The following is an 18,250-nucleotide window of genomic DNA, read 5'->3' on the forward strand; positions in this document are numbered from 1 at the left end:
TATATATATATATATATAAAACAAAGCCAGAAAATACTTGTTTTGTTTAGATTTTAGATCAACACAGATGACCTAAACTAGCACTTTGTATTCAAGTTCGAGTGTTGTACATTAGTGTTGTGACGTGTTGCTATGGACTACAGGTTCTTGACCCACTAGTCCTCAGAGGGGTGAACGGTGTGAAAGGGAAGATGAACTGATTGAGTGGAAAGAACAGGCGTTATTATATCTAAAGAATGAACACAGACGGGAAACCATGTACTGGGTAAATTAAGCCGAGACAGATCCATGGAGCAGGACATAGGCTCCCTGGGAATCGGGCCCGTTATTGGCTGCACTTACACCACAGCTGCAGGGGTCCAGGAAACTCGCAGCTGCCATAAACTCTCGAGGAGTGGGTGTGTGTAAATGAGCATCATCATCTGCCTCCTATTCACAAAACTAACAGCACCATCCTATGGTAATAAACAGGAAATGAAACATGCTTAGATCTAATCTGGAATTCTAGTATGCCATCTCACTCTCTCTTACTCGCTCACTCTCTCACTCTCACTCACAAACTTCACAAACTGCAACAAAGACAGGAAATTGGTTTTATTTGAATGTACTGGAATGACCATGTAAATCAAGTCCGAAAGAAGAATTTGGAATAAAGGATTGCAGTCTTATAACGTTACATTTTTGAGGCTAAATATGACATTACAAATTATAACATTACCATTACACTGATGCACATCACTGCACCTGCTCAGTAATCTAAAGAACAGTTTAATAAAATGCATAATAAAGACTGCAGGGTTAGACCCCAGGTTCCCAAAACAGGATTTTAAGCTAGCAAGTATCCCAAAGATACATATTATCTCCTCTTAGATTGTGTGTTCTTTTTCTGGTCAATATGAAATATATTCTGCAGCATTCAATTTTATAATATTAATCTTCACTCACACACCACCACCATTAGAGTTAAAGTGCATAGTCACAGTGTAGAAGGCTTAACCCCCGAAACACACATACACCATAGGCACATAAGCCATAAAGACCAAGCTGAGCTAGTGTTAGCAAATGTAGCGCTAGTGTTTCTACTGCTAAGATTGGATTATACAGAAGATTATATGGTCGTTAAATTTAAATATATGTTGTCAACTACAATTAAACATTTTTATGGTTTAATTAATGACCAATCATGGTCCAGATCATAAACCCACTTTTCCTGTCGGTCATGGAAAAGATCTCTCCTAGGGGACGACCCCTGTGTGTCAGGGAACAGATCTCTCATAGGGGACGACCCCTGTGTGTCAGGGAACAGATTTCACAAAGGGGATGACCCCTGTGGGTCATGGAACAGATCTCTTCTAGGGGACTTAGGCTTGTGCCCAGTTGCTTCTCCATTCTCTGATGTTTCCAGACACAAGGCTGACACTTCCACTTGCACTGTAATGGCTTTAGAGTGATCACTTTGGCTTTCTCCTCACAGCCCACTGTACCGCAGTGGATAAGGTTCCACTGAAAGGTGAGACAGTTCTGAATTTTTAAGGTTCCGCTGAGAGGTGAGACAGTTTTGAACCTTTGGAATAAGGTTCGTCTAAGAAGTGAGACAGGTCTGTTCTCTCACATTACACTAGCTTCATGTTTTTCCTGACCTTCTCCCTGGGAGGTGATGCTGAGCTTCTCCAATGTGTCATGGGGAATGTCAGATCCTGCAGACGCCCTTCCCACAGGGTCCAGTGAGGACGCCTGTATCTGGACTCCTTGAGATGGAACAACACTGGTCTCCATGGTTGAAGAGGTCAAGATATTCCCAGGGGCTGTCTGATTCCCAGGGGCTGTCTGACTCTGGGGTAGATTAGCGGGTGAAGGTGTGAGTATACCATCAAGTGGCAGAGGATTTGGATTGTCCAACACTTGGGCAACACTTAGTCCAGAAGTTGAGGAAGTAAATGATGGAAGATTTTGGTTCTGAGATGGTTTCCCTGGCTGAAACATGGGACTCGACGGGGTCATGAACTGCTGGGTACCCAGCTTGGATGGGTGGAGCTGTGGGTGGATGTGGGCTACACCAGCTGGGAAGAACATGTGAGGTGGAGGAGCAGGCTGGGCAGCGAAGGGTATCTGTGGTGGACCCTGAGATACAGCAGGCTGAGCAGTGAAGGGTATCTGTGGTGGACCCTGAGATACAGCAGGCTGGGCAGCGAAGGGTATCTGTGGTGGACCCTGAGATACAGCAGGCTGTTTGTTAGGATTCTGGACTCCAGACATTTGTTGAGGATAAGATGGAAAGGAGGGGACAAAGTGACCCATTTGAACCTGGGGTGGGTTTAACGCAGGCTGCCCTGGATGGAACGGACTTGGAGAAACAGACGGAGGCTGTGCCTTGGCTTGCCCTGGTAGGGGAGTTGGCTGAGGCTGTGTGACCGGGAGAGGTCCCGGCTGGGACAGGGTCTGTGGAGCCAGAGAAGGCCAGCAAACAGCAGCTGTGCCTGGCTGGGACTGACTCTGCGCTGGGATGGCAGGCTGGAACAGTCCCTGACTTTGTCCAGAAAAGGCACTTGTGAGTATCTGAGAGGGTAGGCCTGGTGCAGGCTGTGGGGGGAAACATGGGTACTGGTTTCCAGTTTGGATCTGATGCCCAATAGGGTGGGTGAGCTGCCCACCTGGAAGAGGAACCTGCTGCCCAGGCACAGTTGGTCTTGCAGCGGACTGTGGGCCCATATGTCCGGGCACAGGGTAACACCCAGGAAATGGAGCAGCAGGTGCATGTGGCCAAGAAACTGGGACATAAGGTGGTGGAGGCAGGTGTGAAGGATCAGGTGACATACCTCTGGATGGCCCAGCCTGGAGCTGCTGTGGTAACACATAACCTGCACTTGGGGGTGGGAGAGGTGTAGTCACTGGAGTGGCACCTGAAGGGTGGCCATAAGGAGGCTGACCTGGCTGAGCAAACTGTGGCATCCTCTGACTAGGAAAAGGAGCAGAGATGACAGCTCCCCCTGGAGGGCAGGAGGGTGTGTGTTTGTTACCAAGCCCTGGCTTTCGGGGAGCAGGTCTGGGAGGAGGTCCGTTTCCTGCCTCCCTATAAAAATAAGAGAGAACAACAGAGAATATGAGAAATTATTCAGTCAGAAAGCCTTATGGGGAAAAAATATTTCGAAGAGAATCAAACTGCTAACACCTTCATCTAGGGGTGTCCAGCACATTTTACCTCTCTAGAAACGCAATTCTTTCTTCCTCTCTCTTCTGGAAGAAGACCTTAACTCTGTCCAGCAGGTCCGACGTCTTTTTGTCCAAATCTTGATAGAACTTGTGACCTTCCTCTGCCTTTGTCACTAGGTCCTCATACGCATCATACGACGCCAGCAGAGCCTGCACAAAGCTGTTCCGCCTACAGGACATGAGGGTTTGAGGATTAGGGTTAGGACACCAGGTTAACCCAACACTAAACCTACAGGACATGAGGGTTTGAGGATTAGGGTTAGGACACCAGGTTAACCCAACACTAAACCTACAGGACATGAGGGTTTGAGGATTAGGGTTAGGACACCAGGCTTACCCAACACTAAACCTACAGGACATGAGGGTTTGAGGATTAGGGTTAGGACACCAGGCTAACCCAACACTAAACCTACAGGGTTTGAGGATTACAAGCATTACACCACAGACACCACATAATGGGCTTTACACCATAGAGGAGCTCCAACACCTCCATGGGCCTTTAGCTAAAATGCCAGACACACGTACTGTTGCTCTGTGGTAGTTATCATCTTGCGCACAGGAGCATACAGCACATTAGCCTCAGTCAAAGCTTTCAGGATGTTGTCCTGGGCTGCCAGGTTCTGGCTGATGAATCCTCTCAGCTGTCCATACTTCTTCAATTGCTCCTCAAACAAGGCCTGGAGCAGATAGCAGAGTGAGCAAGCATTGATCACATGTTTAAATTAATTAAACTGAGGATTTCGAGGCCATTTACCTTCATCTGATAACGCTCGGTGGTCACCAGAACAGACGTGATATCATCTTTCTGAATGAGGTCACGGAGTTGCTTCTCCAATGAGATCCTCTGCTCACGCATCTCATTAACTTTAGCAAGCACCCGCTTCATGGTCTCCAAGGATGTCATGTGCTCTGAGAGATAGTCAAGCAGTGTGTGATGCACAGGAGCATACATGTACAATTCTCAGCTACACTTTACAAACTTTACTATCAAAGTGCCCTTTTGAAACCTACAGATAAGAGACTACATACAGCCCTACACCACCAGCCCATAAACGCAGGTGTCTGGTACGAACCCAGCCTCACCTTGGCTGAGCTGGGGCTGGGGCAGGCTCATCTTCAGCTCCTCCAGGGGCCCCTGGAGAAGGCGCAGGTTTGGGAGATGCTGGGTCATGGCTCGGTGTAGGTCCGTGTTGGTGTGACTGGCTGCCTGGTGGGCCTCCTCGTACTTCTGCAACTCTGTCTGCAGCTCCTGCAGGGTGGCACTTCTGTCAGGCGGAGCCACACCCTCCAGGGTCTTCTCCCCAGACTTGTCCTCCTCCAGGGTGTGACGCGCCTCCTCCAGAGATGAAGCCACATCAGTGTATACCCCAGACAGACCTGGCAAACAGACAAGAGAATTCAGGCCATGTGAGCTGCTGCCTAAAGGCCCGACCACCTGGCACAAAGCAACCATGTTTTATTGGCATGTAAGGTTAGTTTATCCCCGAGTCTATATACCTGGAGACCTAATCAGGTGCTTGGATTTTGGCATGTTTAAGCGTGAGGGGCAGCGCACTGCACAGAGAGTGCAGGCCAGATGGGTCAAAGACGGGACATGTCCAGATTTCTTAAACTACAGGTCTCACACTGCACTGCATTAACCATGCTCAAGTTAGACACGGTGTACTCTGAAAGTAAACTGCTAGTCTGAACTATTAATTTGAGGATGCAGTAGATGAAACCTTTAAAAGGAAAAAGCTGACGTATGCACTCACAATGCTGCTGCAATAATGTGAGTGAGCATGTGTGCTCCCTAACCCTGTGTGAAGAGCTCACAATGTCTAATGATTTGGCACAGAATATCTGACATCATGTGTATAATTGTGCACCTAAGTTTGAATGTGTTTGTGTGAATGTGTGTGTGGCCATGCTACACACTTTGCATGGCCTGGGCTAGTCTCTTGACTGTGTCTGGGCACACACTGAGGCCTGCACACTTCTCCAGCAGTACAGGAGGCACCAAACTGAATGTGTCCATGTTTTCCACAGAGTCAAAGTTCAGAGAGTCCATGAATCTCCTGGAGAGGAAAATATGATTTAGAGTAGAGTTTTATATAAATTTGCTTAAGCATAGTTTTACATGAATATGCTTTAGAATAGTTGTACATCTGACATAGACAATAGTTTTATTTGAATATGCATTAGAGTTTAATGTGAATATAGGTCAAACATGCCAAAGAAGACGTCAGATAAAACATGTTGGCAGTGCGGAAATCAAACAGTGCCGTTTCTTTACTGGACCGGCAGGCTCACTGACCTGGTGATGGAAAGTGTGGAGGTTTGAACATGATTGTGTGGTATGTGAGATTAACCCTAACCCTTAACATGAGTGTGTGGTATGTGAGATTAAACCTAACCCTTAACATGAGTGTGTGGTATGTGAGAGATTAACCCTTAACATGGGTGTTTGGTATGTGAGAGAGATTAACCCTTAACATGAGTGTGTGGTTTGTGAGATTAACCCTAACCCTTAACATGAGTGTGTGGTTTGTGAGAGAGATTAACCCTTAACATGAGTGTTTGGTATGTGAGAGAGATTAACCCTTAACATGAGTGTGTGGTTTGTGAGAGAGATTAACCTTAACCCTTGACATGAGTGTGTGGTATGTGAGATTAACCCTAACCCTTAACATGAGTGTGTGGTTTGTGAGAGAGATTAACCTTAACCCTTGACATGAGTGTGTGGTATGTGAGATTAACCCTAACCCTTAACATGAGTGTGTGGTTTGTGAGAGAGATTAACCTTAACCCTTGACATGAGTGTGTGGTATGTGAGATTAACCCTTAACTCTAAAATCTGGGTCTTGCCATCAATCTGGCTCATCACCTCCCGAAGCAACTTTGCCTTCTCTTCACTGAAGAAAAAGAACAGAATTCATATAGCAGTCACACATGATGCTGCAGGAACAGCTGTTCTGGGCAGCTGCCTTTCCATACCTTCTCAACAGTGTTTGTAAGCACATCTAACCTAGCTTACATTGCACACCACAGTCACTATGACACAGAGGCAGCCATTTTGGCTTCTTCCGTGCAAGGTACCTATAGAGTGAGGAGGCCTCGTGAGTCGCCATAGGAACCAGTTTAGAGAAAAGGTCAGGACCGGTGACACTGGGGTCAGCCGGGGTCACAGGGAGAGGTTTCACAAGAGAAGCACCTACAATGAACAGGGACAAGACGTGGGTGAGGTGAGGTCAAGATGATGATTCTGCATCAATAAGGTTGTGAAGAAAGAATGTGTGATGTACCTTTCACCAGAGTCAGAGTGTCTAGAGAGGGAACAGTCTCATGGTAGATAAAGTCATTGTCCTTCTTAGCAGAATTAAACCTAGAAGAGCAGGCACATAAACTACATTATAGATCACGCATATATAATGCGTGTATATGTGTGTGTGTGTGTATGTGTGTGTATGCGCATGTGTTTGCAGGTACGTGCGTGCGAGTGTGTACATGTGTGTGGGTGTGTGAGTGTGTGTGTGTGCGTGCGTGTATATGCACACGTGTGTAAATGTGTGTGCACGTTTGCATGTGTGTGTGTACATGTGTGCGTGTGTTTGCATGTGTGTGTGTGCATGTGTAAATGTGTGTGCAGCACAGACTAAATTCTCTAACGTCTCTTACTTTCCTCCAATGACGTCCATAGAGAATCTCAGAGCCTCCTTGATGGAGTCTGGTTGACCCTGCAAAAAAGGTCAAAAGTCAATGAACAGACAATAAGTGTATTGTGTGTTGGAGTCCATGGATGACTGCAAGTATTTAAGAGTATTGAAGATTGAGAGTGTCTACGAGTGAGCGTGTGGGTTTGTTAGAGAGTGAGATAGTTAGGATTAGTGAGTGTGCGTGATACTAGATGAGTGTGTGACAGAGTGAATTTGAGTGATTGAGCATAAGTGCTTGTGAATGAGTGAGATAGTGTGTGAAATAGTGAATGAGAGAGATGTCTTCATGTACCTTACTTAGCTTAATGGCTTCATTGAGTTTGTTCAAAGAACTCTGGAAATAAGCAACCTGGGAAGAAAAAACAGGTCTGTGATACAGCTGTTCACCCACACACCCGTGATGCACAGCTGTTCACCCACACACCCGTGATGCACAGCTGTTCACCCACACACCCGTGATGCACAGCTGTTCACCCACACACCCGTCCACACACCCGTGACACAGCTGTTCACCCACACACCCGTGACACAGCTGTTCACCCACACACCCGTGATGCACAGCTGTTCACCCACACACCCGTGATGCACAGCTGTTCACCCACACACCCGTGATGCACAGCTGTTCACCCACACACCCGTGATGCACAGCTGTTCACCCACACACCCGTGATGCACAGCTGTTCACCCACACACCCGTGATGCACAGCTGTTCACCCACACACCCGTGACACAGCTGTTCACCCACACACCCGTGACACAGCTGTTCACCCACACACCCGTGACACAGTTGTTCACCCATACACCCGTGACACAGCTGTTCACCCACAAATCTGTGATGCAGTTGTTCACCCACACACCCGTGATTCTCCTCATGCCTCACTCCTACACACATATACACACACACAAACACAAATACTCCTACACACATATACAAACACAAATACTCCTACACACATATACACACACACAAACACTCCTACACACATACACACACACACAAATACTCCTACACACATATACAAACAAACACAAACACTCCTACACACACATACACACAAATACTCCTACACACATATACACACAAACACTCCTACACACATATACAAACAAACACAAATACTCCTACACACATATACACACAAACACTCATACACATACACACACAAACACAAACACTCCTACACACACATACACACAAATACTCCTACACACATATACACACAAACACTCCTACACACATATACAAACACAAATACTCCTACACACATATACACACACTCATACACACACAAACACAAATACTCATACACACATATACACACACAAACACAAATACACACACGTACAGCTTCTCCATGCTTCTGCTGTTCCTCACACTGCTTGCCCATGTGCAACTACAACAGAAGAAGGAGAGATGATGAGAGGTAAGTGTCAGTCATTCTGAGCCACATCTTCCCTCTGGAGCTGGTGTTGTGTTTCCTACACGCACGTCTGTGATGGCGGAGAAGTAGCTAATCTTCATACTCAGAAGTTTCCTCCAGTCAGTCCTCCCAGAGTCGCCGCCTCCCAGCAGACGCATACACTCCTTATAATAGTCACAGACCTGCACCACAGAACCGTGCCTTAGTCACGTAGCTGAAACAAACAACTGATACGCGAGTGTGAACGGGCAGAGAAACAGACCTGGGCACAAACACGCGCGATCAGGAAGCTCTTCCTGTTATCCAGCAGGGTTTTCTCTAGGAGGCATTCCTGCGCCTGTCCCTGCAGGGGGCAGTAACCAGAGAAAAGAGGGCAAGAGATGATAACCCGGGAAGAGAGAGCAAGAAACTGGGAAAACGGTTCATGAAAATGCAGAAGACAGATCATGACGAGCTGTGTGTCTGCACTCCTGTGTGTGCTGGAGTGATTCTAAACTGTTTACAGTGGTGCTTTAGTTTACCAGCATTAGACTGATGTTAATGGACAGTGACTGGTGGCTCATGTCTGAGCTGAAGTTTGAGTTGTAATTATCTCTGATATATGTGAACGCCCCCGCAGAGCACTGGAAATGGGTACAAGACGTCTTCATCCCCTACAATACACACACACACATACGTAGACACACACGCGCACACACACGCACACAGTGTGTTACACTTATGTTGAATGGTAAAGTGCTGTTTGACAGACATGTTAGAGACATGGACTGCTACTGGAGAGTCCCACATCTCTAAAGTAACTCACTGACACAACAGTAACAGATCAGTAACACATTTAATTAGGTTTTGATATGTAGTCCATGTCTATGACTGATATATAGTCTATGTAGTTTAAATCTATGACTGTGATACATAGTCTGTGATTTTGATGTGGTGGCTCTACCTCTTCAGACACCCTGTTGTCCATGGCACCCAGAAAAGAATGCAAAGCACCTGCAAAAGAAAAGAGCAAAAGCATGAGTGTGTGTGTGTGTGAGAGAGAGAGAGAGAGAGAGAGAGAGAGTGTGTGCATGTATGTGACTGTGTGTGTGTGCGTCTGTGCATGTGTGAGTGTGTGTCTGTGTGTGTGTGCCTGTGCCTCACCCAGGTTATAAAGAACACAGGCCTGTTCATAGCTGATGTCATTGTGGGTAACTTGTTTTCCTGTAAAGATGTCAATCCTGTAGAGGACAAGAACACGATAGCTATATGAAGACCAGGAACACAGTGGATCTTCTCTGACTTTACTGCATCTGCCCCAAAAGCCACGCTGACATGAACCTCATTAGGGTTAGGCTACTCACCATGAACCTTCGTTAGGGTTAGGCTACTCACCATGTTGCTGGGACCGCTGCTTCCTGTCCCATCGCCATGGGAACACGACTCTGCAGATAGTACAGCTGGCCAAAGTATTTCCTGAGTGTGTTGCAGCCTTCAAAGTCTCTCGAGACATTCAGCACACACTATATGGATGAGAGTGAAAGAGGGAGGGAGAAAGATGGAGAGAGAGAGAGAGATGGAAAGAGAAAGATGGAGAGAGAGAGAGAGAAGAGAGAGATGGAGGGAGAGATGAGAGATGGAGGGAGAGAGATGGAGAGAGAAAGATGGAGAGATGGAGGGAGAGAAAGATGGAGAGAGCAGAGGGGGAGGGAGAGAGAGATGGGGAGAGATGGAGGGAGTGAAGAGATAGAGGAGGTAGAGAGAGAGAGAAGAGATGGAGGGAGGGAGAGAGAGATGGAGGGAGTGAAGAGATAGATGGAGAGATGGAGAGAGAAAGAGATGCAGAGAAAGAGATTGAGAGATGAGAAAGAGGAAGACAGAGAGAAAGGGAGGGATGATGATGTTGCTGCTGATGGAGGCAAATGGAGATGTTAACATTGCTTTTCCCTGTAAATTCATCAGGTGTGGAGTATTTATGAATGAATGAATGAATGTTCAATTTATATAGTGCCTTTCAAGATACCCTGTATTACACCATCACTCAGATTAAGGTGATACACATATTCACACATGTATATGATTACAGGATCGTTGATGATGCTGTATGATGTCCTGCACATCACACACATCACTGCTCCCTAACCACTAACCCCAACCCACCTGCCGTACACATCACTGCTCCCTAACCCCTAACCCCAACCCACCTGCCGTACACATCACTGCTCCCTAACCCCTAACCCCAACCCACCTGCCGTACACATCACTGCTCCCTAACCCCTAACCCCAACCCACCTGCCGTACACATCACTGCTCCCTAACCCCTAACCCCAACCCACCTGCCGTACACATCACTGCTCCCTAACCCCTAACCCCTAACCCACCTGCCGCACACATCACTGCTCCCTAACCCCTAACCCCAACCCACCTGCCGTACACATCACTGCTCCCTAACCCCTAACCCCAACCCACCTGCCGTACACATCACTGCTCCCTAACCCCTAACCCCAACCCACCTGCCGTACACATCACTGCTCCCTAACCCCTAACCCCAACCCACCTGCCATACACATCACTGCTCCCTAACCCCTAACCCCAACCCACCTGCCGTAGCTGCTCCAGCTTCCTCAGCGTCTCACTGTTGTCCTCGGGGCTTTCACCATAGTTCAGCTGGATGTACTGCAATACAGGGGGAAATCAGAGCAGGTCTCAGACACCAAACATGTCACTGACAGCACAGGCTACACTTCCACTACTGAGACTGCAGAGTTTCATCTGGATCACAGTAGAATCACGACACCCATCACAAACTTTACATCGGGACATTTGGCCTGAGGTCCGTGGTGCAACAGCAGACTTGTTTTCCAAAATGCACCGAGTTTGTTTGCAATGTTCTGATGCTGAAGGTTGTGGAGTGGATGCAGCACAGGTTTTGTTTCTGGTGACCCCTTTAAGTTCACTTTTGTTCAGGGGTCTGAATCAGAAAAACCTTAGTCCAGCGTTCTAAGAGCAACAAGACAGGATGTCAACCAAAACCCTTTAAGATGACAGGGCAACAGCAGATCTTACTGTGCCACAGGCAATTAATGCAAACATTAGTCTGCTGCATAGGAAGTGTGAATCTTAAGTGAACTTTTGTGATTTGTCCATCAAAGCAGCTTGACTAAAAACACATGCACAAGTCTATATGGGCACATCATAAATATAGACCCCAACCTTAACACCATCGATAACACAGACTCCAACCCTAACACCATCGATAACACAGACTCCAACCCTAACACCATCGATAACACAGACTCCAACCCCAACACCATCGATAACACAGACTCCAACCCCAACACCATCGATAACACAGACTCCAACCCCAACACCATCGATAACACAGACTCCAACCCCAACACCATAAAAAACTACCACCTACAGAGTATTCATTCATATTAAATAATAAAAAAAATAATGTAGCAAATGATACACTATCCTATGATCTGGTCTATGTATGTGACTCCTGGTAGAACAGGTAGGGCAGGGTTTCCACCACACCCACCGTCGGTCTAAATGTAGGTCATGTAAGCGCCATGTACCGTAAATCTGTAAAACGTTAACGGCCCCGTTAGTGGTCTAATACGCACTAAACTAAGAGTTACTACCAAAATGAAGACGGGAGCGGCCGTCTGTCCTACTCAGACCGGGCGGCGCTGCGTCCTCGCCGGTTACACCGTGTCGTCTAAAACCGACCTCACCTGTCGGACCCGTGAACCGAACCGAAACTCTCCGGCTTCTTTTAGCTCCAGCCAGATCATTGGCATACGCGGAACGGCCTCCATTTCCTCGCGAGGAAGTCTTTAACGTTACCGTTACGACTTCTAAGATCCGTTTGAAGAATAAACGTCCCCGTTTGTTATGAATCTCCGCAACTTCCGCTCGACACACCTCTCGCGCACAACCGCTTTCGTCGCGTAGCCAGCGCGTGTTTAGAATCCTGGGAAATGTAGTTTTGTTCATGTAGATTATGTAGTTTTGGTATTTCTGAATATTCACTGAGTGAAACAAACAGCGAATTTCAGTTTTTAAGAAAAGATTAATCTCCGGATATGTATATGCATATTTCGTATTTTTATTCGTGTGTTTAAATTGTTTTCAGTTTCAAGTATTTTTGGTCCTTCTAGTAGTGATTTTGGGCTACCTGTAGGTGGCAGCAGCTACTAACCTCTTCACAGTGCTGTAACCTTCGCCGTTATGATCTATTCTTTACACGGTCTGTAGTATTTAGCCTGGTATTTGCTTTTTGAACAGTATTGTCCTTCAAAACAATATTTTACAAAATCACTGTTGCAGATGTTGGATGTTAATATTCTAGATCTGCAAGCCCTTTACAATTACCATATCAACAGAAAATCTCAGTAGAAATCGTACTGTGCACACTCATACTTGTGCACAGACATCTTTAATAGGTCTGTCACACTATATTGTTGTTGTAATGGTCAAATACAAAAAATGCTGTGTATGTATGTGTGTGGAATAGGCTCTTCCCAGAGTGACAGTTCACTGTACACTAGGAAATACAACTTCCAATATATAAATACTCTTATCCCATTTACCATTTACCACCAATGCTGTACGGATATTATCTACACACAGTGACCTGCCCGTGGAGTAAATGATCACATTTTAAGAGTGCTGCTGAAGTCCGCATCATCATGACCTCGTAGTGAGTGTGTTCCTGACACATCTGCAGTCCCAGTGGGACAGAGACACTCAGACACTGGGGAGCCCATCTGCCTCCCTCTCCCCCTGCAGCTGGGCTCCTGTGGTGGCTGGAACCCACGCCTGTGTCCCTCACTCCCACTGGAGCTCCAGGGCCAACCCCCTCCTGTGTGTGGAGGGTGGGCGGTAATCCGCCCACATGGGGTGGCCATGACATTTACCCAGGAAATCATGAGAAAGTAATAAAGTCTTAATCAAAGAGCTGAGAGATACAGGACAGAGGTTGGATAGAGAGAGAGGAGAACAGGGCGGTAGTGAGTGAGGGAGACAGACACGAAGAAAAGAGAAAAAGAAAAGAAAGAGAAAAGAGGAGCAGGAAGGGCAGGAGAGAGCGCCCTCTGTTGTGTGGGTTTACAGTAGCAAGAATCCAGCCTTACAACAGCTCTTCTGTAGCATCTTTAAGTTGTTGATTAGGTTTTACATTTCTTCACTCTTCAGCCTGTAGAGAGTAAGTCACCAAATTCAACTACATGGATTTATATAGTGCCATGATGCCTGACCTCAGCTGTTTCTCTCTCATCTTTACCAACCATCCCTAAGTACATCATGATTTGCGTTACTTTGATGAATCACAATCACTGGCAAATAATTAATAAGACGTTAATATTTCATAATTAATAAGACGTTAATATTTCATGCCACATCTCCCATAGGCCTAGCAGGGTCCTAACTGAATGACTGACAGACAGCAGTCTCTGAGCTGTAACCATGGTGACACCTGGTCTCTCTAGGACTCAGGACCAAGAGTCTTTAATTGGAATCACTCAGTTGAATCAGAATTAAAATAAGAATGGATTATAAATAGTTGTGGGCAATATGAACTATTAAATGGGTTAGCAAGGGAGTAAAGTTTATGTGTGTGTGTGTGTGTGTGTGTGTGTGTGTGTGTGTGTGTGTGTGTGTGTTTGTGTATATGTGTGTGTGTGTGTGTGCGTGTTGATGCTAAAGGAGTTGATGTCTGTCGTGTTGTTAGTTTTTCCTTCCTCTCTGCACGATGATGATGATGCGTCCCAGCAGTGATGAAGATTTGTCTGACGTTTTCCCATGTGGCAGTGTGAACGAATGAGTGTGGGCGTATACACTTTTGCAAGGCCACAATCGAATGCATTAATATTAATGGATGCTAATGTGCCCTGCCAGAGAGCAATGCATGCTGGGTAACACAGGAGCACAGACCACAGGATTTCTCCGGCTTTACATGCCGGCATTCCGGATTAAAACCCCAACTCTTCCTCCTCACCCTTCTTCCTTCTCACCCCTTTGCCCCCACACACACACACACACACACACACACACACACACACACACACACACACACGCACACACACACACACACTCCATTATTCATCTAAGAGCAAATGTCTTACTGGGCCACTTTTTAAAGCCTTCGATGGGTTTTATTAGTGTGTTGAAGAGACCCCTCATCGCATGGCTGTTGAATACTAAGTAGATGAGTGAATATGTGTTTGTCTTTAAGAAATTATATTTGTAGACTTGGTAAAGTGACTAAGAATGAGGTGTTGACATTTCTGAAGTAATGGTGTGTGTGTGTGTGTGCGTGAGACGGTGCATGTGTATGTACAAAGTAGCAGTGTGTGAAGGTGTGTGCAGCAGTATAATATGTAGGTGTGTGTGTATCTGCGTCTGCAGCAATGGAGTGTGTGTATGTGTGTGTGCATGCACGTGCTTGTGTGTGTGTGTGTGTGTGTGTGTGTGTGTGTGTGTGAGGGACTGTAGGAGGAGGCATTTCTAAAGGACCTGGTCAAGTGGCCCCCCAGCAGGGATCAGCGGTGACGATGCACCTCCCAAAGGTCACCTTTACTGCAGCACCTTTACTGCAGCGTAAACACAGCAGCAATTTGGAGTGGAGAGGCGAGGAAAGGATCTAAAAATAAAGAGCAGGAGGGGAAGGAGAGTCAGGAACAACAGAACAGAAGCCCATGTGCTGCAGACACAGACGTGCAGGTAAGACACGACTGAAGTGAAGGATGTGCATATGGGCAGGTTGCTCTGGTAAATCTTCAGTCCTGCAGCACTGGGCACCTGGTTCAGATTAACCTGCCTCAACACAGTGAGTTTAACCTGCCTTCAAACATTGAGATTAACCTGCCTGGACTCAGTGAGGGGACCCGTGCTGCCTTGTTTATACCCTTGCTGGCATTTCTAGGGGACGAAAACCCTACCTGGGGGGCATATTTACCCCATAGATCGTATCCCCTCTCTGAGGACTGAACAGGATATTCTGCATACTAAGGCAGCAGATCTGTGTGTGTGTGTGTGTTACTGGGGATGGTGGACATGTGTGTGTGTGTGTCAGTCACTTCATTTGGGCGTAAGTGTGTGTGTGTGTGTTTGTGTGTCTCACTGGGAACAGGTATAAATACTAACCCATAAGACTAACCCCTAACCCCAGTCCTAACCCCAGCCATATCTTTCCCCACCTTTAACCTCTATGCTTCCGTTACCACATATCATTAACAAACATGGTATTAGTTATCATCAATATGCAGATAACACTCAACTTCACATTTCTCTAGAACCTAAAGCCCTAAAATCTATTTGCTCACTGTTTGACTGCATAGATGATTCTTGGCAGTGATTCACAAAGGAATGATGTCCAGACTTATTTAAATCAAATGAATCTGAATGCCAGACAATGTGTTAAGAACCTGGGCGCCACCTTTGATAATGAGCTCAGCTTCAAATCACACATCATGACTACATGCAAGACAGCTTATTTTCACCTCCGAAACATTGCTAAGGTCCGAGATATGCTCTCTCCTGCTGACAGTGAAAAACTTGTCCATGCATTTATCACATCAAAGCTAGATTATTATAACGCTGTTCTATCTGCTCTTCCAAAGAGCTATATTTCTCACCTACAGCGAGTTCAGAACACTGCTGCAAGGGTTCTGACCCGCAGGAGAAAGAGAGATCATATTACACCTGCACTCCACTCACTGCACTGGTTACCTGTCAGCTTTAGAATAGATTTCAGGGTTCTAGTCATGGTTTTTAAATGTCTTCATGGTCTTGCTCCTCTTTACCTCAGTGAAATGATGGTTAGATATGTTCCTGTTAGGTCTCTCAGGTCTTCAAACAGTAATCGTCTGGTGATTCCTAAAAGCCAATTAAACCAGGTGACACACACACACCCCACATTACCACCAACCAGGTGACACACACACACACCCCACACTACCACCAACCAGGTGACACACACACACACACACACCCCACATTACCACCATTTCTACACTCTGTATGTGTTCGGAGAACTGCTCTGAAGACCTGAAGACCCACACTACCACCAACCAGGTGACACACTGACACACACACACACACACACACACACACACACACACCCCACACTACCACCAACCAGGTGACACACACACACCCCACATTACCACCAACCAGGTGACACACACACACTGGACACTACCACCAACCAGGTGACACACACACACCCCACACTACCACCAACCAGGTGACACACACACACCCCACATTACCACCAACCAGGTGACACACACACATCCCACACTACCACCAATCAGGTGACACACCCCACACTACCACCAACCAGGTGACACACACACACCCTACACTACCACTGACCAGGTGACACATACACACCCTACACTACCACCAATCAGGTGACACACACACACCCCACACTACCACCAACCAGGTGACACACACACACCCTACACTACTACTGACCAGGTGACACACACACCCCCCACACTACCACCAACCAGGTGACACACACACCCCACACTACCACCAACCAGGTGAAACACACACACCCTACACTACCATCAACCAGGTGACACACTTCCACACATCAGGTCACACACACACACCCCACATTACCACCATTTCTACACTCTGTATGTGTTCAGAGAACTGCTCTGAAGACCTTATTACGCATCAGACAAACGAGGGACAAAATGATGGAAATACCCATTATTATTATAAGAGTTAACTGATATGGAAAACAAACACAGCAAGGTCACATTCCAGTTTCATTGATCAAACATTTCTGTGCATATGTGTGTTTGGCAACAGCTTCATTAATCACCAAACATCTAAACGCAATTGTTTATTTGAAGTGCAACGTTCAAAGTTATTCTTCTAAGAAGAAATGCCTTCTGTTCTTTCAGGAGTAACTTTGCTCTACAGAACTTTTCCATAATGTTCAAACATGCTCCACTGATCAGTGAAGATCTACTGATCTACTGATGGTTCTGTGGGTGAGAAGTGGTTTTCAGACATTGGAGATTGTTAAGACTGCTTTGTAAACTGCATGAAACAAGTGTTGTTGACCCTGGGACACGAATCAAGTTTTGTAATGGTTAGTAACTGCTGTTTAGTGGCTGTACTACAGTAGTCAGTAACACCAATTGAGGTGAGGGGGACTTCACTTCTTTAAAGCACACATCTCACTCCTACACACGCACACACACACATCCCCCATCCCCCAGTCACTCCTACACACACTGCTCCCTCCATCCTCCCATCACACACACACAAACATCCTGCGTCCTCCCTTGCTTAGCCTCTCTTGAAGCTATAATGCAGTGGTGCTCCTCCCCCTCTGCTTGGTCCTCTCTCCTCAGCTGAAGTACGTGAGGGTCAGAACGGTGTCTCTGGAGTCTCCTCACAGACACACGCTGGCAAGCTCATGTGTTCCCAGGATTCCCTGCGTCACCGTGAACCAGCACTCACCCACACAGCTACACGAACCGCTAACGATGCACATGTCCGCGGGATCTCCCTGGTGTCTCTCACACACACACACACACACACCTCACAAACCAATCAGCTATATTGTTACTGTACCCACCAAAGTCACCATCACCCAGTGTGGTTTTACGTCCCAGTTGTTATGGCTGGTTGCACAATCCTTGAAGCAGCACTTCCTGTACTTTGCCCACAAATATTCAGGGAAAAAAAAAAAACGTTGTATTCTTGGTGCAGAACCGTCTTCATCATCTTCATGGGTGAGAACACCGCACACTACATTAGTAACTTAACTAGAATTCATTGTGACCAGGTTCTGGTCCAGGAAAATTCTCAGTCTGAATGTCTTTAATGAGCTCTCCTCTGCAACTTGCGACATGTTTGTTTTGTTATCCATTTCTGAACACCAAAAAACAATAAAAGCAATAAAAG

At 46.4% G+C, this 18,250-nt stretch overlaps 1 protein-coding gene across 1 annotated transcript; it reads right to left on the minus strand.

Moving 5' to 3' along the window:
* Positions 1 to 579: 579 nt before the first annotated feature.
* On the minus strand, positions 580 to 12,256 carry ptpn23b (protein tyrosine phosphatase, non-receptor type 23, b). The gene is made up of 20 exons (XM_077009498.1): positions 12,046 to 12,256; positions 10,907 to 10,981; positions 9,701 to 9,828; positions 9,470 to 9,546; positions 9,270 to 9,319; positions 8,848 to 8,979; positions 8,589 to 8,669; positions 8,395 to 8,508; positions 8,252 to 8,299; positions 7,198 to 7,254; positions 6,868 to 6,926; positions 6,495 to 6,574; positions 6,289 to 6,403; positions 6,039 to 6,104; positions 5,128 to 5,267; positions 4,294 to 4,587; positions 3,965 to 4,119; positions 3,736 to 3,887; positions 3,200 to 3,379; positions 580 to 3,070 (listed from the first exon to the last, which is right to left on the minus strand). Exons 1-20 carry the CDS (start codon positions 12,127 to 12,129, stop codon positions 1,609 to 1,611), a joined length of 3,549 nt encoding a protein of 1,182 aa, XP_076865613.1. The 5' UTR covers positions 12,130 to 12,256; the 3' UTR covers positions 580 to 1,608.
* Positions 12,257 to 18,250: the final 5,994 nt, after the last annotated feature.

The sequence above is a fragment of the Brachyhypopomus gauderio genome, chromosome 6, assembly GCF_052324685.1.
Source record: "Brachyhypopomus gauderio isolate BG-103 chromosome 6, BGAUD_0.2, whole genome shotgun sequence".
Taxonomy (NCBI): domain Eukaryota; kingdom Metazoa; phylum Chordata; class Actinopteri; order Gymnotiformes; family Hypopomidae; genus Brachyhypopomus; species Brachyhypopomus gauderio.